General features: G+C 47.8%; 1 protein-coding gene across 1 annotated transcript in view; it reads right to left on the bottom strand.

The window, feature by feature from the left end:
* The window catches only part of LOC147120884 (endothelin-1), a 67,840-nt gene extending 41,597 nt beyond the window's left edge, over positions 1 to 26,243 (bottom strand). Inside the window, exons 1-2 of the mRNA XM_085977481.1 lie at positions 25,967 to 26,243; positions 17,603 to 17,777 (exon numbers count right to left, since the gene is read on the bottom strand). Of these exons, the coding sequence (XP_085833607.1) occupies positions 17,603 to 17,777; positions 25,967 to 26,027 (236 nt within the window). The 5' untranslated portion in view covers positions 26,028 to 26,243. The remainder of the gene's footprint in view (positions 1 to 17,602; positions 17,778 to 25,966) is intronic.
* Between the last annotated feature and the right edge of the window lie 203 nt (positions 26,244 to 26,446).

Raw genomic sequence — 26,446 nt, 5'->3', positions numbered from 1 at the left:
GCCAAAGCTCAGGTGCAGGACGTCTCTGTCGGTGGAAGTGAAGGTGGCGGTGGCATTGAACTTCTATGCCACCGGCTCCTTCCAATACGCTGCTGGGGACATAGCAAACATCTCCCAGTATGGCGCGCATCGCTGCATCCGCCACGTGACCGAAGCACTGTTCAGAAGGAGAAGCCAATTCATCTCCTTCCCCATGGCCCTCGAGAGCCAGCATCAGCGCGCATTGGGATTTGCCAGACTCGGGGAATTCCCCTTGGTGCAGGGCGCCATTGACTGTACGCATGTGGCTTTGCGGGCCCCTCTGGAGCATGGCGAGCAGTATCGCAACAGGAAGGGCTACCATTCTCTGAATGTGCAGCTGGTATGTGACCACAAGCAGCGCATCATGGCAGTCAATGCCAGCTTCCCAGGCAGCAGCCACGATGCCTTTATCCTGCGGCAGAGTACTGTGCATGACATGTTCCAGGCACAGCCTTCCCCAAGAGGATGGCTCATCGGGGACAAAGGCTATCCTTTGTGCACCTGGCTCATGACCCCGCTCCGCGCGCCCAGGACCGCTGCTGAAGAGGCCTACAATGAGAGCCATCAAACCACCCGCAACATCATCGAGCTAACTATTGGGGTCCTCAAGCAGCGGTTCCGCTGCCTTGATCGCTCCGGAGGAGCTCTCCAGTATTCGCCGGACCGGGTCTCCCAATTTGTGGTGGTTTGCTGCATGCTACACAACCTGGCTATCCGCAGGACTCAGGCACTGCCACCTGACGTTGGACCAGCACCTCAGGAGGAGGAGCAGGAGGAGCATGAGGAGGAGGATGAGGAGCAGGAGTACGTTCCCAGGAGGGAGCGACCAGGGCCAAGGGCCGCACGACGCCACCTTATTACACGGTACTTCTAAGCCCCCTGTCAGGGAATGGCCAGGGGCCATGAGGGAAGATGAATGCAGCCGCTCTGCAAGCCCTCAGCCGGCGAAGCCAACAAACACTAAGAAGAACAACCATGGAGACTGCATGAATAAAGATAATTTTTTATTGCACAAAAATGAAAAGCCCTTCCCACATGAATCCCCAAAAACAATAAACGGGCCCCACAAAAAGCCCAACAAACGACTCACTCCCACAAACTGGGGAGGAGCCACTCCACCTTTATTCAAACCGGGCCTCAACGTCGGCCTAACGCAAAAAATAAGCCCTCCAAAAGTACAACCATGGGCAAAATAAAGATGGCCACCGCCATATTAAAGGAAAGCTGCCCACACCCTCTACTGAGTGGCCCGCGAGGGCGAGACCTTGGCCAGCATTTTGCCTCCCCTGCCCTGCCTGCTGCTCCTTCGCAAGCTCTGCCCAGTGGCTGCTGCGAGGCTGGGGGAAGGCGCCTGAGGCTCAGATGCCCTTCCGCCAGATGCCGCTGGGGGGCGGCCTACACGCCGTTTGGGCCTCGAGGGGCCGTCTGCTGAGTGGCGCACCTGAGCCTGGCCACCATCAGCTGCAGCCGCTTGCCCTTGACGCCCCAGAGGGGGAATGGCGGCGACGGATGGCGCAATGTGGGCCAGCTGGCGTCTGGGATGCGCTGGCTGGTGCTGTGGCGCGGTGGCACTCGGCCGGGCCCGCACTGCAGGATCCGCAGCAATCAGCCGACGGGCGGCTTGCTGGGATGGTCCAGCGCGGCGCCTGCCCTGGCGATGCCTGCCTGAGACAGCGCGTGTGGCAGCAGTGAGTGGCCCTGTGGTCCTGGTGTGCGCGCGCATCACATCCGCCAGGGTCTTGACGGCATCAGTCAGCATGCGGCCACTCGCGGCAGTTGCTGCCCCGAACTCGCGCACACTGGTCACCAGCGACTCGATGGCCTCAGGCATGCGCCCCACCACGCTCATGAGCTCCGTGTGGCGCCGGTCTGAGTCGTCGGCCATCTTATCCAGCTTCCGCACCTCCTCCGAAGTGAAGGTGTCCGGACTGGAGTCGCGACTCTCCCGCTGGGGAGGAGGGGGCCGAACTAGGGGACCCTTGCCGCGTTGGTGACGGCGAGTGTGCCGAGCAGCAGCACTCCCCTCTGATCCTTCCCCCCTTTGGGGGGAAGGCCGCGGGCCACGCGCACGGCTGCTGGGTGGCTGGATGCCACTGGTCCCAGAAGCTGCATTGCCCTGCGACAGTTCCTCCAGGCACTCGTCCAGTGAGGAGGTGTCAAGCATTCCTCCTCTCCTGCGGGACGTGACTGTTCCCCCGAAGGTCCGGCTTGCTCCTCCTCCTCCTCCTGGTCGGAGGTGCTGTCACTGGCAGCTTCAGGGTCCTGGTCGTCACCAGCTGAAAGCAGGAATGCACAAGAGTAGCTTCAGAGTGAGGAGACGGCGTCAGCGAGGGAGTTAGGACTGGTGGGATTCAGCGCATTGGTGGGACAGTGGCAAAGGAGGTAGCTTGGATGGGCCAGTGCGACGCGAGAGGGCCAAAAGGCGAGGTCCTTACCATTGCCGGGCAGTGGAGGGTCGGATACACCGCACGCTGTGGGGACAATCACACGGGCTCCCATGAGCACACACACGCGCTCCTCCAGCCGAGTGAGCTTCTGCAGCTTGGTGCGGCCACCCCTGGCACGGGCCTGGCGATTAAACGCTACTTTAGCCTGCAAGAGAAAGGACGGGCTGTAAGTGCGCAGTGAAGCCCTGATGTAGTGTGCACTGCCTCCCATGGTGGAATAGCTTGGACAGAGTGAAGCCCTGATGTAGTGTGCACTGCCTCCCATGGTGGAATAGCTTGGACAGAGTGAAGCCCTGATGTAGTGTGCACTGCTTCCCATGGTGGAATAGCTTGGACAGAGTGAAGCCCTGATGTACTGTGCACTGCCTCCCATGGTGGAATAGCTTGGACAGAGTGAAGCCCTGATGTAGTGTGCACTGCTTCCCATGGTGGAATAGCTTGGACAGAGTGAAGCCCTGATGTAGTGTGCACTGCCTCCCATGGTGGAATAGCTTGGACAGAGTGAAGCCCTGATGTAGTGTGCACTGCCTCCCATGGTGGAATAGCTTGGACAGAGTGAAGCCCTGATGTACTGTGCACTGCCTCCCATGGTGGAATAGCTTGGCCAAAGTGTAGAGTGCCGAATGGCCATTTGATGCTCATGACTGTCCCAATGCTGCTGGCTGAGGGCTGGCCAATAGGACTTTCAGGTCCCTTTGCCCATCATGTCAGGTGTACATGCAAGAATGAGGAGGAGACTGGAAAGGCTACTCACCTTCACAATCCTGGTCAGATCGTTGTATTTCTTACGGCATTGTTTGTGGGTCCTGGGGGCCTCGCCGGTGAACGTCACCCTCTGGGCGATCTGCTTCCAGGCTTTGGTGTAGTCATGGTGGGTTGGATTCCTCCCACTCTCTGGAAACAAGATCTTGCGCCTCACCTCCAGAGCTGTGACCATTATGTCCAGATCACCCTCTGAGAAGCGCAGGGCACGCTGACGGGCCTTCTCTGGCGTTGCCATGACTCCCTGGGGCTGAGCAGCAGTGTTGAGGCCTCTTTGCAAGGCTGCAGTGTGCAGGGCGTGGCAGCAGACCAATTCGTCCCTTCCCCCTTTAAGAGCTGGTCGGCACCACGGGGTCTGCTGTCAGTGCAAAAATGACCGCACCCGTGCTGCGCCCCGCCTGGGCGCTATCCCTCTGGACCGCCGGCTTAGCGCCTAAAGGTAGGAGTGGAATGCCTCTTTTAGCGCTCCACCACTCTCTTAGGGCGAAGCCACTGAATTTCCGGCAACGGGGCGCTACTTTGGGGCGGGCGCTAACTTCGGGCGGGCGCTAAGGTTAGCGCCCCAAAACTGTCTATACTGAAAATCTAGCCCTATGTTCCCCGACATCTCTGGGAGGTTATTTGTGTCCTCCTTTGTGAAGACAGAACCAAAGTATGTATTTAATTTGTCAGCCATTTCTTTGTTCCCCATTATAAATTCCCCTGATTCTGACTGCAAGGGACCTACGCTTGACTTCACCAATCTTTTTCTCTTCACATATCTATAAAAGCTTTTACAGTCAGTTTTTATGTTCCCTGCAAGCTTATTCTCATACTTTATTTTCCCCCTCTTAATTAATTCCTTTGTCCTCCTTTGTTGAATCCTAAACTGCTCCCAATCCTCAGGTTTACTGCTTTTTCTGGCCAATTTATATGTCCTCTCCTTGGATCTTATGCTATCTCTAATTTCCCTTGTTAGCCACGGTTGAGTCACCTTTTTTGTTTTATTTTTATGCCAAACTGAGATGGACAAATTCTGTAGTTCATCCATGCGATCTTTGAATGTTTGCCATTGCCTATCCACCTATCCCACATACTTCTTTCTTACGGCTTTATCAACTTGTCCTCCCACTTTCAAAGGATGGTGCATCTGAATCCGTAAATCTCTCTAAAGAGTTCAACAATTTCAGATCATAACCTCTCATGCTGAAATGCTGCCGGGGCTAAAAGGGTTACGTTACGAGGACAGGTTACATCGACTAGGCTTGTAGGTTGATTAGTAGAGATTATAGTGTGATCTAATTGAGGTCTTTAAGTTGATTAATTCATATCAACCCTTTAATTATCTTAAACACCTGAATCAGATCATCTCTCAACCTTCCAGCTCTAGGGAATACAAGGCTAGTCTATGCAACCTGTCCTCGTAATTTAACCCTTTTAGCCCCTTTTATGAGATAAGCAACTGATTAAATGTAACATGCAGCGCGTCAAATGATGCCATAGGAACACTGTCCAGTTCTCTTAGTGACAATATTGTGTATAAATAACCTAAAAGTACAAAAATTATACACTTTTGGTGGGCTATTTTTCAAAATGATGAATGACTTTATTCAGGTGATGGCCACCCAAGTCTTTGGGAGCAGGGGGCTTTGGTAAGTGACCATTGCTCAGGGTATCATATTAATCTCAGATTTAACATCAGAGATGCTCAAGCAATAACAGAAAGGGAGAGATAAATTCTAATTACGCTCATGATTTGGCCACAGTCACTGAGGATTTGGGGCCTCTCAACAACATCCTGGAGACAACTGCAACGGAACTTTCCAGGAATCCTATCATATATTTTGTTTTCCACACTATTTTTTACGTTTGTGTTTTCCTTTCTTCTCCCCCACATGGCTCTCCCGGTCTTTCATTCTGCCAGCGCAATTCACACTTCATCTAGAGCCATCTTTTGTTTCTTAACCTGTCCCATTACCACCTCCTCTTGCCTTGAATATCTCTTAATGTCTCTTAATCTCTTCCGCCTTCTATCCTATCACAGACCTTCCCTTTTGTTCTTTCCTCCCCTCCCCCCTTTCCCAGCTCCTACACTTGCTTAAAAATCTGTTCCATTTCCTGCTTTTTTCCAGTTCTGACGAAAGGTCATCGACCTGAAACGTTAACCCTGTTTCTCTCTTCACAGATGCTGCCTGCTGAGTATCTCCAGCATTGTCTGTTTTTATTTAACCCTAAAACTCTCTGCTCCGCTTATCCTTTCATTGTTCTACCACTCAGCCTATATACCATCGTTCCTCTGGCTCTTTCTCAATCTTTAAATCTCATTGCTTAAGGAGGTAGACTGTTGGTCCCGTCGTTCACCAAGGTTGCAGATTCCCCCCATTATCAGCTTTCAATTCTAGCAACTCGCAGGGTGGCTAGTTTCGAGCTGAAGGCTGAGGGAAAAGTCTAACTAATGGGGGACACCGTGAGGTGCCCTGTTCCAGCAAATCCTGGGCCCATGTCTTCTCGGTATTCTTCCTCCCACAATGTATCGTCTCACATTTCTTCACATTAAAGCTCCTCTGCGATCTACTTACTATGTCCTCCTGAAGTCGCTTACAGTGCTCCTTACAGTCAACCACACTCCCTATTTCTGAGTCTTCTGCCAATACTGTCCCCCCAAGCCCCAAGTCCAGATCACTTATAAACATTGAGAAGAGTGATGGCCCCACAAACACTGAACCTTTGGGACACACCACTGTTCATATTATCCAAGTCCATCCATTAACCAGCACTCCCTGTTCCCTTCAATAATTCCAGTAGATTTGTGAGGCAACACCTATTGCCACGAGGTGAGATGCTGCTTTCGGACGAGACGCTAAACCGAGGCCCCGTCTGCCCTCTCAGGTGGACGTGAAAGATCCCACGACTATCATTTCGAAGAAGAGCAGGGGAGTTCTCACCGGTGTCCCGACCAATATGTATCCTTCAATCACCATCATTAAAAAACTGATTATCTCATTGGTCATTTATATCATTGCTGCTTGTGGGGGCTTGCTGTGCGCAAATTGGCTCCCATACTTGCCTACATTACAACAGTGACTACACTTCAAAAAGTGTAAAGCGCTTTGGGACGTCCTGAGGTTGTAAAATTCTCTATATAGATACAATTTCTTTCTTTTCTTTGTTTCCATTCATTTCAATGGAAGGAAAAACAGACAGATTCTATGAGGTGTGTGGTCTTTCCCTCTAGACTTTCCTCTCTCACTCCACCCAAGCGGTAACGATAGAAATCTTCCTCTCGGAGGTGGACTGGCTTTGACAATATGCAGACTCCTGGTGGATGGGCTGTCTGAATGATTGAACGATTGAATGCTGCTCATAGCATCTGATCTCTCTCTCTCTCCAATTACCATACCGAGGCACTGTACAACTTATTATTCTTGCTGCCATACTTCTGTGTTCTTCTGCAGACATCTCTCTGCTGAAAGGATATAATTACCGTACCACAAAAATACCTCATTATAACGAAAGCTGACCCAGAAAATTTTAAATATAGTGTACAGTCAAAGAATCCCCACCCTGCAAAACATAGATTCTGATGAAGGGTCATTCGACCTGAAATGACTCTGTTTCTCTCTCTCCACAGATGTCTCCTGACCTGCTGAGTATTTCCAACATTTTCTGTTTTTAATTAATTGTTGCAATCAGTTCGAGAGTACATTGGTGTATGTGAGTGTGCGTGTGTTTGTTTATACGTAGGTGTGTATTTTTGTATATATGTGTGTGTGTATGAGTCTATACGTAGAAGAGATAAGAAGCAGGACCTCAGTCTTATGTTCATTAATAAATGACGTTATTGATCATTACATCCCCCTTTCTTTGAGGTTTAACAAAATCAATATCAATCAACTTTCAAGAAAACAATAAAGATAATATCAGTAACACTTTTGTTAGTGCTCTATAAACATGAACATTTTCAAAACAGTCAACACATTTTCAAAGCTTTACATTGTACTCAAAGATTAAGTCTATCAGGCTTTTTTACTTCACGTGTGGATCTTCTCAACACGGGTAAGTCTGATGTGTCTTCATGAGATTGCTCTAGCGGTGAATGACAAGATGCAGTTGCGGCATTGTCATCGATCTGCTCTTGTATAGATCGAGGTCTCCTTGCGATCTTTGCTTGGAGAGGGTTTCAGTGTTTCCTTCACTCTTCATGCCATAACTCTCAATGTAGTCAATACACTCTCGAAAAACTGCTGGCAGCTGGATCCCATCATACAGCATAGTCCTCTCAGCAGCCTCGGCTAATGGAACACCAAAGATTGGCCTGAGGGAAGAAGGAGTATCCACCGGAACTGCTTCCTGCTCTTGAATAGTCTCTTGTGTTTTTAGGAGGGAACGGCAGTTCCTCCTGAGAATCTGTCCTTCCTCAGTTCTAACAGTGTATGACCTTGGTCCTACTTCCTCAAGAACTGTAGCTTTCCTGTTCCATGCATCTGGATCCTCAATCCTGACAACATCATCCCTTGTCAATGGTTTTAGAGTTTTGGATGACTTGTCATAGTATGATTTCTGTTTCAGCTTTAACAGTTGAAGTCTCTGTCTCAGTTCCTCACTTTGCTGTTCTTTTGCACAGCAGGGTGTTATTGATCATTACACTCAGTAGTGGCAAGTACATGTTGGAGAATCGGGCCTTTAGTGTTATACATAGATACATAGAAACATAGAAGATAGGAGCAGGAGTAGGCCATTCAGCCCCTCGAGCCTGCTCCGCCATTCAATGAGATCATGGCTGATCATCCAAATTCAGTACCCTGTCCCTGCCTTCTCCACATATCCCTTGATCCCTTTAGCCTTAAGAAATATATCCAACTCCTTCTTGAATATATTTAATGAATTGGCTTCCACCGCCCTCTGTGGCAGAGAATTCCACAGGTTCCCCACTCTCTGGGTGAAGAAATTCCTCCTAATCTCAGTCCTAAATGGCTTACCCCTTATCCTTAGACTATGACACCTGGTTCTGGACTCCCCGGCCATCGGAAACATCCTTCCTGCATCTAGTCTATCCAGGCCTGACAGAATTTTATAGGTTTCGATGAGATCCCCTCTCAATCTTCTAAACTCCAGTGAGTATAAGCCCAATCGACACAAACTCTCCTCATACGTCATTCCTGCCATCCCAGGTATCAGCCTGGTGAATCTTCGCTGCACTCCTTCCATGGCATGAACATCCTTCCTCAGACAAGGCGACCAAAACTGCACACAATACTCAAGGTGCGGTCTCACCAAGGCCCTGTACAATTGCAGCAAGACATCCTTGTTCCTGTACTCGAACCCTCTAGCTACGAAGGCCAACATACCATTTGCCTTCTTAACTGCCTGCTGCACCTGCATGCTTACCTTCAGCGACTGGTGCACAAGAACACCCAGGTCTCTTTGCACTTCCCCTTCTCCCAATCTATTGCCATTCAAATAATAATCTGCCTTCCTGTTTTTACCACCAAAGTGGATAACCTCACATTTATCCACATTACAGTGCATTTGCCATGTTTCTGCCCAATCACCCAACCTGTCCAAATCGTACTGGAGTTTCATGACATCCTCCTCACAGCATACCCTCCCACCCAGCTTTGTGTCATCTGCAAATTTGGAGATATTACATCCAATTCCCTCGTCCAGATCATTAATATATATTGTGAACAGCTGGGGTCCTAGGACCGATCCTTGCGGTACCCCACTAGTCACTGCCTGCCACTCGGAAAACGACCCGTTTATTCCAACTCTTTGCTTTCTATCCGCCAACCAGTTCTCTATCCAAGTCAATACCTTGCCCCCAATCCCATGTGCCTTAATTTTGCACGCTAATCTCTTATGCGGGACCTTATCGAAAGCCTTCTGAAAGTCCAAATACACCACATCCACTGGTTCTCCCTTATCTATTTTACCAGTTACATCCTCAAAAAATTCCAGTAGATTAGTCAAGCGCGATTTACCTTTTGTAAATCCATGTTGACTTTGTCCGATCCTGTCACTGTTTTCCAAGTGCTCTGCTATTACATCTTTTATAATAGACTCTAGCATTTTCCCCACTACCGATGTCAGGCTTACCGGTCTATAATTCCCCGCTTTTTCTCTACCACCTTTTTTGAATAGTGGGGTAACATTAGCTACCCTCCAATCCATGGGTACTGTTCCAGAGTCTATCGAGTGCTAGAAGATGACCAGCAATGCATCTACCATTTCTAGGGCCAACTCCTTAAGTACCCTAGGATGTAGATCATCAGGTCCTGGGGATCCATCGGACTTCAGTCCCATCAACTTTCCCAACACCATTTCCCTACAAATACTGATTCTTTCAGTTCCACCCTTTCATTAGACCCTATGTTCCCCGGCATCTCAGGGAGGTTATTTGTGTCCTCCTTTGTGAAGACAGAACCAAAATATGTATTTAGTTGGTCTGCCATTTCTTTGCTCCCCATTATAAATTCCCCTGATTCTGACTGCAAGGGACCTACGCTTGACTTCACCAATCTTTTTCTCTTCACATATGTATAAAAGCTTTTACAGTCAGTTTTTATGTTCCCTGCAAGCTTACTCTCATATTCTATTTTCCCCTTCTTAATTAATCCCTTTGTCCTCCTTTGTTGAATCCTAAACTGCTCCCAATCCTCAGGATTATTGCTTTTTCTGGCCAATTTATATGTCCTCTCCTTGGATCTTATGCTATCCCTAATTTCCCTTGTTAGCCACGGTTGAGTCACCTTTTTTGTTTTATTTTTATGCCAAACTGGGATGAACAAATTCTGTAGTTCATCCATGCGATCTTTTAATGTTTTCCATTGCCTATCCACCGTCAACACTTTGAGTGACATTCCCCAATCAATCCTACCCAACTCGCGCCTCAGACCATCGTAGTTTCCTTTATTTAAATTTAGGACCCTAGTCTCTGAGTCAACTACTTCATTCTCCATCTTAATGAAGAATTCGATCATATTATGATCGCTCCGACCCAAGGGGCCTCGTACAACAAGATTGCTAATTAATCCTTTCTTGTTACATAATATGCCGGGGAAATAATACATAACATTTAGGACTGAAATGAGGAGGAATTTCTTCACCCAGAGAGTGGTGAACCTGTGGAATTCTTTGCCACAGAGGGCGGTGGAGGCCAGTTCATTAAATATATTCAAGAAAGAGTTGGATATATTTCTTAAGGCTAAAGGGATCAAGGGATATGGGGAGAAGGCAGGGACCGGGTACTGAATTTGGATGATCAGCCATGATCTCATTGAATGGCGGAGCAGGCTCGAGGGGCCGAATGGCCTACTCCTGCTCCTATCTTCTATGTTTCTATACCCAGCCTAAGATGGCCTGATCTCTCGTTGGTTCCTCGACACATTGGTCCAGGAAACCATCCCGTAAACACTCCAGGAATTCCTCCTCCACAGTATTGTTACTAATTTGGTTAGCCCAATCTATATGTAGATTAAAGTCACCCATGATGACTGCTGTGCCCTTATAGCACATCTTTGACCTGTCTTACAAAGAAAGAGAGGACGTACATGTATACAGCACCTTGCACATACTCAGGAGGTCTCAAAGTGCTCCACAGCCAATGAAGTACTTTTGAAACGCAGTCACTGTTGTAATGTAGAGAAAGGCGGCAACCAATCTGTGCACAGCAAGCTCCCACAAACAGCAATCAGATTACTGACCAGATAATCTGTTCCAGTGATGTTGGTTGAGGGATAAATATTAGCCAGGTCACCGGGGAGAGATCCCCTGCTCCTCTTTCAATAGTGCCATGGGATCTCTTACAGCCAGTCTAATCTGAAAGATGGCACCGCTAACAGTGCAGCGCTCCCTCGGTACTCTCCTAGAGTGCCAGCCTCGATTTTGCGCTCATGTCTCTGGAGCGAGGCTGGAACCCCCAACCTTTTGACACAGAGGCAAAAGTGCTATCCACTGGGCCATGGCTGATAATGCTATGGGCATCAAGACTGATGGACAGTGAGGGAGCGAGAGAGAATGGGAGGAAGTGGGGAATGTGAAAGAGGGGGGAAAAGAGAGGGAAGATGGTGAGAAACAAGGAAAGACTAGACCAAGAGAGAGAGTGGGCCTGTAGCAAAAGGGTTTCCTATCTCCTTTAGCTGTGTTGGCATAGTGACGCTATCAGTGACACATGTTGATATTCTCCCGCCATCCAGTTATCAGCTTGACCTTCGATCATCTAATTTAAGAGATTAGCGCTGAGATTTCTGAGATAAAAAAGAAAGACTTGCATTTATATAGCACCTTTCACGACCACTGGGTGTCTCAAAGCGCTTTACAGCCAATGAAGTACTTTTTGAAGTGTAGTCACTGTTGTAATGTAGGAAACACGGCAGCCAATTTGCGCATTGCAAACTCCCACAAATAGCAATGTGATAATGACCAGATAATCTGTTTTTGTTATGTTAATTGAGAGATGACTATTGGCCAGGACACCGGGGATAACTCCCCTGCTCTTCTTTGAAATAGTGCCATGGGATCTTTTACATCCACCTGAGAGAGCAGCCAGTCTCATTCGAAAGACGGCACCTCCGACAGTGCAGCGCTCCCTCAGCGCTGCACTGGAGTGTCAGCCTAGCTTTATGTGCTCAAGTCCCTGGAGTGGGACTATGAACCCACAACCTTCTGACTCAGAGGCAAGTGCGCTACCAACTGAGCCACAGTTGACACTGCGTGACTCAGAGATACAGGAAGAGACTCCAATGGGCTCACTCCTCCAGCGCAAGTGCAGAACCTCCAGCTGCCCCCAAGCAAAGGCCGCAGACCACATCCTAATTGGCGGGAATAGCTCACTTACACAGTCAAAGTGGGCCACCCGCACCTGTACGGGGGCTTCAGAGGCGCTCAGCCCAGTCCATCAGTAGATGGCGAACTGCTCACAGCCGATTTGATAGGGTGTGGGGAGGTGTGGGGGGGGGGGTTGAGGGGATGTGGGGAGATGAAGTGGAGGGGGAGGGGGATCCCATAGGCTCATCCTCAGCCGAAAACAATCTTAGAAAAACCCGGTGCTGACTTACGTCAACCCTCAGCTGGCATGGGTTCTGTTGGGTCCCATTGGTTGGTTTAATCGGGCATTAACTCCCAAGGCAGCCATGGAGCTACTGCAAGCAAGACATCGAGATGTAGGGGACGAGGCACGGCTGTGCGCAAAATTACAACAGTGACTTCACTTCAAAAAAAAGTACTTCATTGGGTGTAAAGCATTATTGGATGTCCTGAAGTTGGAAAAGGCGCTATAGAAATGCAAGTCTTTCTTTTTTTCTGTCTTTCTTTCTCTCTCTCTCTGCCCTCCCCTCCCTCTTTCTTTCTTTCTTTATCCGCTTTCAAATCAGGAACTTGCGCCCATTACATTCTTGACCACAGCAATCTTTAATACACAATTATATCACATTATTCGACAGAAAGAAACCTCTCCACCGACAACCCAAAGATTTCCACGCTGATTTTAAAACTTGTACGTCAATCTTGCTTTTCCCGATCAAAGAAGATTCATTTCTTTTCACCCGTCTTCCTAACTGAACCAGGGCAGTGTACACACCTGAAAATGTCACACCTGAATGTGTCACACTTGAAAATGTCACACCTGAATGTGTCACACCTGAAAATGTCACACCTGAATGTGTCACACCTGAAAATGTCACACCTGAATGTGTCACACCTGAAAATGTCACACCTGAATGTGTTACACCTGAAAATGTCACACCTGAATGTGTCACACCTGAAAATGTCACACCTGAATGTGTCACACCTGAAAATGTCACACCTGAAAATGTCACACCTGAATGTGTCACACCTGAATGTGTCACACCTGAAAATGTCACACCTGCATGTGTCACACCTGAAAATGTCACACCTGAATGTGTCACACCTGAAAATGCCACACGTGCAAAGTTCGTGATTTGCAATTGCTAGGCTGAAATATTGCATTCATAAAATGGCACAAATCACAACTGAGCAGAGAAGGAGACATCAATGAACAAGTATTACATTTTTTTTAAAATAGAAAACAAAGAGGAAGATAGCAATTAGCCTCCAATTGACCTGCAAATGGACCACTTCACGCCGCTTGGCTCTATAGCTATCGCTCTTTAGAAAGAAAGACTTGCATTTATATAGCACCTTTCACGACCACCGGACGTCTCAAAGCGCTTTACAGCCAATGAAGTACATTTGAAGTGTAGTCACTGTTGTAATGTAGGAAACACGGCAGCCAATTTATGCACAGCAAGCTCCCACAAACAGCAATGTGATAATGACCGGATAATCTGTTTTTGTTATGATGATTGATGGATAAATATTGGCCCAGGACACCGGGGATAACTCCCCCGCTCTTCTTTGAGATAGTGCCATGGGATCTTTTACGTCCGCCTGAGAGAGCAGACGGGGCCTCGGTTTAACGTCTCATCAGAAAGACGGCACCTCCGACAGTGCAGCACTCCCTCAGAACTGCACTGGGAGTGTCAGCCTAGATTTATGTGCTCAAGTCCCTGGAGTATCAGACAATCAGGCTGGAAGAAATCTGAGTGAGGTAGGACATTTGCATTAAACAGCATGTTATGTCAGCAATGTGGTAGTTATTAGAAGTATAATGGGCAGGAAGTGTGTGCACATGTAAAGTTTTTATAACATTATTAGAACCTTACTGCACAGAAGGAGGCCTTTTGGCCCATCGTGCCTGTGCCAGCTCTTTGAAAGTGCCATCCAATTAATCCCAATTGCCTGCTCTTTCCCCAGAGCCCAGCCAATCTTTCCCCTTCAAGTCCATCTCCAGTTCCCTTTTGAAAATTACGATTGAATCTGCATCCACCACCCTTTCAGGCAGCGCATTCCAGATCACAAAAAACAATTCTCCTCATCTCCCCTCTGGTTCTTTTACCAATTATGTTAAATCTGTGTCCTCTATTTTTTTTAATTCGTTTATGGGATGTGGGCGTCGCTGGCAAGGCCAGCATTTATTGCCCATCCCTAACTGGCAGGAGGGTTACCAGTGGAAACAATTTCTCCCCATTTACTCTAACAAAACCCTTCATAATTTACAACACCTCCTCCCCTTAGCCTTCTCTGCTCTAAGGAGAACAATTTCAACTTCTCCAGTCTATCCACAAAACCAAAGTCTCTCATCCCTGGTACCATTCTAGCAAATCTCCTCTGCACCCTCTCCAAGGCCTTGACACCCTTCCTAAAGTGTGGTGGCCAGAACTGGGCACAATACTCCAGCTGAGGCCTAACCAGTGAACATAGCCTGGCGATCGAAAAAGGTAGACACAGGCAGACCCGGCTACCAAGAGAGGACAGGATATGCTCTCACTGCAGTCAGGGAATGGTGGAGACAGAGATGCACTTCCTCACAGCTTGTAGGAAATATCAGGGCATAAGGGAGAATTTCTACCCAAAATTTACAAAAATATGCCCGGAATTCAGAAATTTGAATGACGACCAAAAACTCCCATACATAGATACATAGATACATAGAAGATAGGAGCAGGAGTAGGCCATTCGGCCCTTCGTGCCTGCTCCGCCATTTAATGAGATCATGGCTGATCCTTTAATTCAGTATCCCGTCCCCGCCTTCTCTCCGTAACCCTTAACCCCTTTTGCCCGTAGAAATATATCTAATTCCCTCTTAAATATATTTAATGAGCTGGCATACACTGCCCTCTGTGGCAATGAGTTCCACAGGTTCACCACTCTCTGAGTGAAGAAATTCCCCCTCATCTCTGTCCTAAATGGTTTAGCCCTTATCCTTAAATTATGTCCTCTAGTTCTGTTCTCACCCGCCAAGGGAAACATTCCTTCTGCATCCAGTCTGTCTAGACCTGTCAGAATTTTATACACTTCTATGAGGTCCCCTCTCAATCTTCTAAACTCCAGTGTGTACATCCCTAAACTACATAGTCTCTCCTCATAGGTCATTCCCGCCATTCCTGGTATCAGCCTGGTGAATCGCCGCTGCACCCCCTCCATGGCAAGAACATCCTTCCTCAGATGAGGCGACCAAAACTGTACACAGTACTCGAGGTGTGGTCTCACCAGTGCCCTGTACAGCTGCAGCAAGGTATCCCTGTTCCTGTATTCTAACCCTTTTGCTATGAAGGCCAGCATACCGTTTGCCTTCTTGACCGCCTGTTGCACCTGCATGCTCGCCTTCAGTGACTGGTGTACAAGAACACCCAGGTCTCTCTGTACTTCCCCCTCTCCCAATCTATTGCCATTTAAATAATAATTTGCCCTCCCGTTCCTGCACCCAAGGTGGATAACTTCGCACTTGTCCACATTATAGTGCATCTGCCATTTATCCGCCCAATCGCCCAGTCTGTCCAAATCGCTCTGGAGCTTCCTGGTCTCTTCCTCTGAGCCCACCCCCCCTCCTAGTTTAGTGTCGTCTGCAAATTTGGAAATGCTGCATCCGACTCCCTGATCCAGGTCATTAATGTAAATTGTGAACAGCTGGGGGCCCAGGACAGATCCCTGTGGTACCCCACTTGTTACTGCCTGCCATTCAGAAAATGAGCCGTTTATTCCAACTCTCTGTTTTCTATCTGACAGCCAGTTCCCTATCCACGCCAAAACTTTCCCCTTTATCCCATGAGCCTCAATTTTCCATGCTAATCTTTTATGTGGGACCTTATCGAAGGCCTTTTGGAAGTCCAGGTACACCACATCTACTGGCTCTCCCCCATCTATTCTACCAGTTACTCCCTCAAAAAATTCCAATAGATTAGTCAAGCACGATTTACCCTTTGTAAATCCATGTTGACTCTGTCCTATCCTGTCCCCATTTGCTAAGTGCTCCGCTATTTCATCCTTAATGATGGACTCCAGCATTTTGCCCACAACTGATGTAAGGCTTACAGGTCTGTAATTACCTGCTTTTTCCCTACCCCCCTTTTTGAATAGTGGGGTAACGTTAGCTACCCTCCAATCCATCGGCACTGTTCCCGAGTCTAATGAATTCTGAAAAATCATCCTTAGTGCATCCGCTATCTCTAGGGCCACCTCCTTCAGTACCCTAGGATGCATGTTATCAGGCCCTGGGGATTTGTCCACCTTCAATCCCTTTAGCTTCCTTAACACCATATCCTTAGAGATATTGATTTGCGTCAGTTCCTCCTTTGCCAATGTCCCTATTTTTCCCGATATCCCAGGGAGGTTTTTTGTGTCTTCCTTCGTAAAGACTGACCCAAAGTATGCATTTAGTTGATCTGCCATTTCCTTATTTCCCATTATATATTCCCCCGTATCTGACTGCAATGGACCAACTTTGGTTTTCACCAGTCTTTTCCTTTTGATATACTTATAAAAGCTTTTGGAGTTAGTTTTTATATTTTCCGCCAGCTTGTTTTCGTAAGCTATTTTGCCCCATACCTACTAGGGGAAGAGAGAAATTGCGTAACACTAGCGGCACACTATGTTACAGCTTGCCATAAACAGAGGGACAACCACTAAAGATAAGATAAGAATATATATAAATTATATGAAAGTATATTTATACACTCAGGGATATATCTGTTTATACACTGTATGGATAGATCTGTATTTTTGTGAACAAACATGAATGTTTTCCGATGCTTTGGCAACATAAGATGTAACTTGTCATCATGCCAATAAAGCGATTTGAATTGAATTGAATTGAATTGACTTATATAAAGGATTAGCATAACTTCCTGGCTTTTACAGATTATATACATATAAATGTGGGTGTCAAAGTAAATACACCACTTCTGTTTGAAGTGTAACAGAACAACAGATCCACTGTTGTTACAGCAACAACTTGCATTAAACATAGTAAAACGTCCCAAGGCATTTCACAGGAAGCTTATCAAACACAATTTGACACCGGGCCACCTGAGGAGATGTTCGGACAGGTGACCAAAAGCTTGATCAAAGAGGGAGGTTTTAAGGAGCAACTTAAAGGAGGAGAGAGAGAGGTAGAGGGGCGGAGAGGTTTAGGGAGGTTATTCCAGAGTTTAGGGCTCAGGCAGCTGAAGGCACGGCCGCCAGTGGTGGAGCGATTAAAATCAGGGAGGAGGTGACAGAGATAGGGAAGGGGCGAGGGTCATGGAAGGATTTGAAAATAGGGCTGAGAGTTTTAAAATCGAGGCATTGCCGGGACCGGGAGCCAATGTAGGGCAGCGAGCACAAGGGGGGTGATGGGTGAACGGGGCCTGGTGCGAGTTAGGATACGGGGAGAAGAGCCCTGGATGAACTCAAGTTTACAGAAGGCGGAAGATGGGAAGCCGGCCCAGTGGCTGTTGGAATGGTTGAGTTACTTGGTACCAGAAGCCTTCTGGAAAACCGTCAAATTTGTCTAAAGATAATTCCTGGCGGATTACTGGACTGAGGCGACCACTCACCCTGGCGTGTTGACCCAGACGATGCCCACGTGGCAGAAGTAGACGCACTCTGTGTCTTGCATGTTGCTGCAGGAGCAGCGCTTGTCTCTGCGTAGAGCAGAGCGGACCTCCCCTGGCCCCTGGTCGCTGGTCCTCTCTGACCCCGCTAAGGCTCCAGCAAGAGCTTCTGAACTCCCTGCAACAAGAAAAAAAAAATAAAGTCCCAGACAGACATTTAAAATGGAGTTGGGGACTTGTAGTCGAATAGCCTGCCAACATCTCAACTTAGCTCTTCAAAAACATGGAAAATACTGCTTGGACCAGGGCAATAATACCATTTGTGCCACACTAAGGTCATGCCACACATGGGAATGGTAGCATTCTGGTATTGTCACTGGGCTAATAATCCAGCAGCCTGGACTAAAGATCCAGAGACGTGAGTTCAAATTCCACCACGCCAGCTGGGAAATTTAAATTCAGTTAATTAAATAAATCTGGAATCAAAAGCTAGTGTCAGTAACGGTGACCATGAAACTACCGAATTGTCGTAAAAACCCATCTGGTTCACTAATGCCCTTTAGGGAAGGAAATCTGCTGTCCTCACCCGGTCTGGCCGATATGTGACCCCAGACCCACAGCAATGTGGTTGACTCTTAACTGCCCTCTGAAATGGCCTAGCAAGCCACTCAGTTGGAACAAACCACTACGAATAAAACCGGCTATGGACACGGCTACGGCAATGGCACACTCAGCCCAGCCGACGTGCAAAGTCCTCCTCACCAACATCTGGGACCACAGTTGGTCGAGCTGTCCTCCAGACCTAGTCATACTCACAGAATCATACCTTTCAGCCAATGTCCCAAACTCCTCCATCACCATCCCTGGGTATGTCCTGTCCCACCGGCAGGACAGGCCCACCAGGGGTGGTGGCACAGTGGTATACAGTCGGCAAGGAGTGACTCTGGGCCCCATGAAGTCTCATGGCTTCAGGCCAAGCATGGGCAAGGGATCCTCAGCTGATGAATCAGTGCTCCTCTATGTTGAACACCACTTGGAAGAAGCACTGAGAGTAGCAAGGGCACAGAATGTACTCTGGGTGGGGGAATTCAATATCCATCACCAAGAGTGGCTCGGTAGCACTACAACTGACCGAGCTGGCTGACATAGCTGAAGGACATAGCTGCCAGTCTGGGCCTGTGACAGGTGGTGAGAGAACCAACATGAGGGATAAACTTACTTGACCTCATCCTCACCAATCTACCTGTTGCAGATTCATGACAGCATTGGTAGCAGTGACCACTGCACAGTCATTGTGGAGACGAAGTCCCATCTTCACACTGAGGACACCCTCCATCGTGTTGTGTGGCACTACCACCATGCTAAATGGGATAGATTCAGAACAGATCTAGCAGCTCAAAACCGGGCATCAATGAGGCGCTGTGGGGCAGCAGCAGAGTTGTATTCCACCACAATCTGTAATCTCATGGCCCGGCATAACCCTTACGCCACCATTACCATCAAGCCAGGGGACCAACACTGGTTCTAAGGAGTGTACAGGAGCAGCACCAAGCAAACCTAAAAATGAGGTGCCAACCTGGGGAAGCTGCAACACAGGACTACATGTATGCTAAAAAACAGAAGCAGCATGCTATAGACAGGGCTAAGCGGTCCCACAATCAATGGATCAGATCAAAGCTCTGCAGTCCTGCCACATCCAGTCGTGAATGATGGTGGACCATTAAACAACAACAGGAGGAGGAGGCTCCATGAATGTCTCCATCCTCAATGGTGGTGGAGCCCAGCACGTGAGTGCAAAAGACACTCCATATCGGCCTCCTCCTGAGGTTCCCACCATCACAGAAGCCAATCTTCAGCCAATTTGATTCACTCCACGTGATATCAAGAAACGGCCGAGCGCATTGGATACAGCAAAGGCTATGGGCCCCGACAACATCCCGGCTATCGTGCTGAAGACATGTGCTCCAGAACTAGCCGTGCCTCTAGCCAAGCTGTTCCAGTACAGCTACAACACTGGCATCTATCCGACAATGTGGAAAACTGCCCAGGTATGTCCTGTCCACAAAAAGCAGGACAAATCCAATCCGGCCAATTACCGCCCCATCAGTCTACTCTCAATCATCAGCAAAGTGATGGAAGGTGTCGTCGACAGTACTATCAAGCAGCACTTACTCACCAATAACCTGCTCACTGATGCCCAGTTTAGGTTCCGCCTGGGCCACTGGGCTCCCGACCTCATTACAGCCTTGGTCCAAACATGGACAAAGGAGCTGAATTCCAGAGGTGAGGTGAGAGTGACTGCCCTTGACATCAAGGCAGCATTTGACCGAGTGTGGCATCAAGGAGCCCTAGTAAAACTGAAGTCAATGGGAATCGGGGGGGGAAACTCTCCACTGGCTGGAGTCATACCTAGCACAAAGGAAGAAAGAAAAAAAGAAAATAAATATATATATATATTTATTTTTGGTCTTTCACGACCTCAGGATGTTCCAAAGCGCTTTACAGCCAATGAAGTACTTTTGAGATGTTGTCACTGTTGTAATGTAGAAAACACGACAGCCAATTTGCGCACAGCAAGCTCCCACAAACTGCAATGTGATAAATGACCCCAGATAATTTGTTCTAGTGATGTTGATTGAGGGATAAACATTGGCCAGGACCCCAGGGGTAACTCCCCTGCTCTTCTTCGAAATAGTGCCATGGGATCTTTTACGTCTGCCTGAGAGAGCAGACGGGGCCTCGTTTTAACATCTCATCTGAAAGACGGCACCTCCGACAGTGCAGCGCTCTCTCAGTGCTGCACTGAAGTGTCAGCCTAGAACATGTTACTGAAAGCCCCTCTGATGAGTATGTCTCGCAGCTCACTCCCAGCATCTGTCTGCGTCCCTGCCCTGTTCTCTTGTCCAAATTCCTCTGCCTCATTGGGTTTCAGCTTCTGTCTCTTGCCTACACCTCAGGAATCTCAACTTTCAGGCTTTTCTGAAGAGCAAAGTTGTGCAGAACACAACAGGGTAACCATGATTCACGAGACAACACTAGAGAATGCTGAAGGGAACCCCAGAGCCAACGAGGCTTTCGGCACGCCTGGGGCCAATTCATTTTTAAAGTGTGGGTGTGAGCCTTGCTGTAACGTTCCTCTGCTTCATCGGTCCTTCTTCTCAATGGGGTCAGAAGTCACGGTAACATGGATACAACCCTTGTCCGCAAGAAGCCACCTTGACTCTGATTCTGAAAGGGTGCATGGACACTGGGCTGCCAAAGACTGAATTAAACAAACTGGGTAATCCCGTATAGGAATCTGTGCTCGTAATCAAGCACTAACTGGATGTTAAGAGAATTAAATCCCTTTTGGTTGACGTAATGGTATGGGTAGACAGTAGGAGCCACATGACAGCAATCCACGACCTCCAATCATTGTGGAAATCCAGGAACCTAAAGAAAGTTAATTGCCTGCTCGCTCAATTCCAACCCTCCTCCCCCAGATTCTGACTCCCACCCAATAGATCCACTGGGGAGAGGCACAGCACAGCCTGTGGAAGAGCAGTGAATGACAGACCGCAACTTCAGGATTTCCACATGCGCCTGCGGCAAATCCTGAAGTCGCGGTCAGTTTCAAAGGCGGAATGACGACGAATACTGCCACTTCGCCGTCATCCCGATCGCAAATTCCGGGCCATTGTGTTTAAGCACACGTATTGACTGAGCTTCGCTCCACTTGTTTAGGGAACATACTTCAGCTTCTATCATGCTTAAGCAAATAACCCTGGCACTCTGGCACCAGAAATATAACACCAGCAGAACAGAGAAAAGACACCAAACTGTCGAATGTGACAACTGATACAACAGACGTTGCTCGTAGCTCTCTTCAATAAATCACCTACAGCAAGCAGCCTCACTATAACTGCACGCCATACAACAGTCTGTGTTTTAGGTTGCTTACAGCGCTCTCTCTCATAGAGAAAATAGGACAAAAAAGAAGACTTGCATTTATATAGCGCCTTACACGACCTCAGGATGTTCCAAAGTGCTTTACAGCCAATGAAGTATTTTTGAAGTGGAGTCACTGTTGTAATGCAGGGAAACGCGGCAGCCAATTTGCACACAGCAAGCTCCCACAAACAGCAATGTGATAATGACCAGATAATCTGTTTTAGTGATGTTGATTGAGGGATACATATTGGTCAGGACATTGGGGAGAACTCCCCTGTTCTTCTTCATAGTTCTTTAAGATCTTTTACATCCACCTGATAGAGTTTAACATCACATCCAAAAGACAGCACCTCTGACAGTGCAGCCATCCCTCAGTACTGCACTGGGAGTGTCAGCCTGGATTATGTGCTCAAGTCTCTGGGGTGGGACTTGAACCCACGACCTCTGTAGACTCAGAGGTGAGAGTGCTGCCCACTGAGCCACGGCTGACCCCTCAGAATTTCCATAGGGGTTTTTTCCGATTTCCCAACGTAACTTTATGCGGACTTCTCGGAGAAATGACATAAACAGCATCAAGCACCTTCTCACCAACACATTCCTCAGTGTGCACTGTGCATTATTACAAATGTTTAACTTGTATTAAACTGCTCTTGTCAGCTATTTTGCAAGAGCCGTTCACCATTTTATTTTGAAACAGGTTGACACCGCCACTAAAACAACAGGCCTGCAGGGTAACATCGCTGTTTTCAAGCTCGTAACACATAGAAACATAGAAACATGGAAGATAGGAGCAGGAGTAGGCCATTCGGCCCCTCGAGCCTGCTCCGCCATTCAATCAGATCATGGCTGATCATCCAAACTCAGTACCCGGTCCCTGCCTTCTCCCCATACCCCTTGATCCTTTTAGCCCTAAGAAATATATCTAACTCCTTCTTGAATATATTTAATGAATTGGCCTCAACTGACTTCTGTGGTAGAGAATTCCACAGGTTCACCAATCTCTGGGTGAAGAAATTCCTCCTCATCTCTGTCCTAAATGGCTTACCCCTTATCCTTAGACTGTGACCCTTGATTCTGGACTCCCTGGCCATCGGGAACATCATTCCTGCATCTAGTCTGTCCAGTCCTGTTAGAATTTTATAAGTTTCAATGAGATTCCCCTCTCATTCTTCTAAACTCCAGCGAGTACAAGCCCAATCGACCCAATCTCTCCTCATATGTCATTCCTGCCATCCCAGGTATCAGCCTGGTGAATCTTCGCTGAACTCCCTCCATGGCAAGAACATCCTTCCTCAGATAAGGCGACCACGCTCCAGTAGGCCACAGTCTCAGAATGATACCAGGGCTTAAAGGGTTAAACTATGAGGTCAGGTTGCATAAACTTGGCTTGTACTCCCTGGAGTTTAGCAGACTGAGGAGAGATCTGATCGCGGTGTTTAAAATATTAAAAGGATTCGATAGGGTAAATAGAGAGAAACCATTTCCTCTGGTGGGGGGGGGGCGAAATCAAGAACAAGGGGGCACAATCATAAAATCAGAGCCGGGCCATTCAGGGGTGAAATCAGGAAGCACTTTTTCACACAAAGGGTAGTGGAAATCTGCGACACTCTCCGCCAAAAGGCCGTGGACGCTGAGGGTCAATTGCAGCTTTCAAGGCTGAGAGTGATAGATTTTTGTTGGGTAACGGTATCAAGGGATATGGAGCTAAGGCTAAGGTTAAATGGAGATGAGGTGCACATCAGCCACGATCTCACTGAGTGGCCTCCTCCTGTTCCTGCGTTCCTATATCTTTGATATTCAATCCATTGCTGACAACTTTCTAATATCAAACATCCTCTGTGCCACACCCCAACACAGAATGCTTTCTGATGCAACACACATTGCTTACGGCTCCTCTTCAAAGAAAGAACTTGCATTTCTGTAGTGCCTTCCATAACCTCAGTCCGGCCCAAAGCGTTTTACAGCCAATGAAGTGTACTCACTGCTGTAATGTAGGAACAGATCAACCTTAGCAAAGAACCTCTTACGTGTCCCACAATAGCGCAGTCTTGATAAGAACAGAAGAACAGAAGAAATAGAAGCAGGAGTCGGCCATTCTGACCCTCGAGCCTGCTCCACCATTCAATAAGATCATGGCTGATCTTTGACCTCAACTCCACTTTACTGCACTATCCCCAAATCCCTTGATTCCTTTAATATCAAAAAATCTGTTGCTCTCTGTCTTGAGCATCCACAGCCCATCTGGGGTAGAGAATTCCAAAGATTCACCAGGTTCTGAGTTGATATGACACAACACACACACAGTAGCTCACCACTCCCCTCTCAAACATACTCTCGACATAATGCTTTCGCATCTGTCAGCTGTGGCTCAGTGGGCAGCACTCTCACCTCTGAGTCAGAAGGTTGCGGGTTCAAGTCCCACTCCATGAGACTTGAGCACAAAAATCCAGGCTGACACTTCAGTGCCAGTACTGAGGGAGTGCCGCACTGTCGGAGGTGCCGACTTTCAGATGCGACATTACACTGAGCTCTCTCAGGTGGAGATGTAAAATATCCCATGGCACTATATCGAGGAAGAACTATCCCCGGTGTTCTGGCCAATACTTATCCATCAGTCAACAGCACCCCCCCCCCCCCCCACCCCAAAAAAAAAGATTATCTGGTCATTATCACGTTGCTGTTTGTGGGAGCTTGCTGTGTGCAAATTGGCTGCTGCGCTTCCTACATCACAACAGTGACAACATGTTTAAAAAAAAGTACTTCATTGGCTGTGAGGCGCTGTGGGACGTCCTAAGGCGGTGAAAGGCGCTAGAGAAATGCAAGCCTTGCTATTTTCGTGCGCCAGCCTTTCAAGCACGTTGGCCACGATATATCATTAGGACAGTTATAGCGAGTTGTGCAGCAGGAGGAGGAGGATGTCTGCACTGACCTACCCGGCCACACCATGACACGGGGGCAGTCGCTCCCAGCCACATTCCTGAGGTTCGACCTGTTGTCGAAAGAGGATCAGCTTTTCATCTTGGATGTGGCGGCTTTGAAACCTTTCACCGCCCCAGGGCGCTGCCTGCTGGTTTTTCTTTGAGCTCTGTTTTATTCCGGGGAGAGCAGGGCGGGGAGTTCAAGGGAACTTGGGCAACAAAAATAAATCAATTAAACAAAGTTTCACAGAACTGCAAGGATTTGAAAAAGCGCATCAACAAAAAAGTATTCAGGATGTGAAATCAATTTAAAATGTCGTGGTTAAAAGAGTGATACATTTTTGTTTTTAAACCATGCATGTTCGCACCTGAAGCCTGTCAGATACTATCAGGATTCATCATAAACTGACAGCAGTAACTGAGTCAACACCTAGTTCTCATTCCGGTTTTTTTTAAATATGGTAATTTTTAAGCTACTGGGGTATATAAAAAAAAAGATTTTGTAGTTTAGTTGAGCAAAAGGGTGCAGCTCCCATTAATTGACCATCATTTCAGATCTTGCCCGCATTTTATCAAACCTCCTTTTTGGAACACGGCAGTTTCTGGTGCAATGTGCAAATCCGTGTTCGCCTGCTGCACAACGTGTGGTATAACTCTGATTTGCGGGAGTGGGGTGGTATAACTCTGATTTGAGGGAGTGGGTGGTATAGCTCTGATTTGAGGGTGTGGGGTATAACTCTGATTTGAGGGAGTGGGGTGGTATAACTCTGATTTGAGGGAGTGGGGTGGTATAACTCTGATTTGAGGGAGTGGGGTGGTATAGCTCTGATTTGAGGGAGTGGGGTGGTATAACTCTGATTTGAGGGAGTGGGGTGGTATAACTGATTTGAGGGAGTGGGGTGGTATAACTCTGATTTGAGGGAGTGGGGTGGTATAACTCTGATTTGAGGGAGTGGGGTGGTATAACTCTGATTTGAGGGAGTGGGGTGGTATAGCTCTGATTTGAGGGAGTGGGGTGGTATAACTCTGATTTGAGGGAGTGGGGTGGTATAACTGATTTGAGGGAGTGGGGTGGTATAACTCTGATTTGAGGGAGTGGCGTGGTATAACTCTGATTTGAGGGAGTGGGGTGGTATAACTGATTTGAGGGAGTGGGGTGGTATAACTCTGATTTGAGGGAGTGGGGTGGTATAACTCTGATTTGAGGGAGTGGGGTGGTATAACTGATTTGAGGGAGTGGGGTGGTATAACTCTGATTTGAGGGAGTGGGGTGGTATAACTCTGATTTGAGGGAGTGGGGTGGTATAACTGATTTGAGGGAGTGGGGTGGTATAACTGATTTGAGGGAGTGGTGTGGTATAACTCTGATTTGAGGGAGTGGGGTGGTATAACTCTGATTTGAGGGAGTGGGGTGGTGTAACTGATTTGAGGGAGTGGGGTGGTATAACTCTGATTTGAGGGAGTGGGGGGGGGTGCGGGAGACCCATTAATACCATCTCTGTTTCGGAACCGTACTCACCTTCAGGAATCAGGTGCGAGGTGACTGTGAGCGCCAGCGCAGAGAAGATGAAGACATTCATTGCAGCAAAGTTGTCCCGAAGAATTGGACGAGCCAGTCGGAGTCAGCAAGTCGCTTCTGCTGCGCACAGAATGAATGCGCTTCTCTTTTAAAAGAAGATTCCTCCAGAGTCCTGGGCACATCCGTACCTTATTATGAGCTAACTTTAATGCTTTTTTTAGGTACAGGCAAATCACACAAACAGAAAGCTGCGTGTCTCTCTCTTGCTCTCTCTCTCTCTCGGTCGCTCTCTCTCTCTCTCGCTCCTAGTCCCTCCCTCGTCAGTAATCCTGTCTGGAAATAACTCTTTAACCCACCCACAGTGAATACCAAGTGAGCTGCAAGCGTCACATTGTCAGCCACCTGTTAGTGCCAGGTTAAGTCTCATCTGAAGCAACCAGTACAACGACAGCAACGACATTTGGGGAGGGGGGGGGGGGG

Source organism: Somniosus microcephalus, chromosome 3, assembly GCF_052327205.1.
Source record: "Somniosus microcephalus isolate GS21.2 chromosome 3, FLI_Smic_1.0, whole genome shotgun sequence".
NCBI classification, from domain to species: Eukaryota; Metazoa; Chordata; class Chondrichthyes; order Squaliformes; family Somniosidae; genus Somniosus; species Somniosus microcephalus.
Note: the sequence above shows the minus strand (reverse complement) of the source record. Positions and strands in the feature narration are given on the sequence as shown.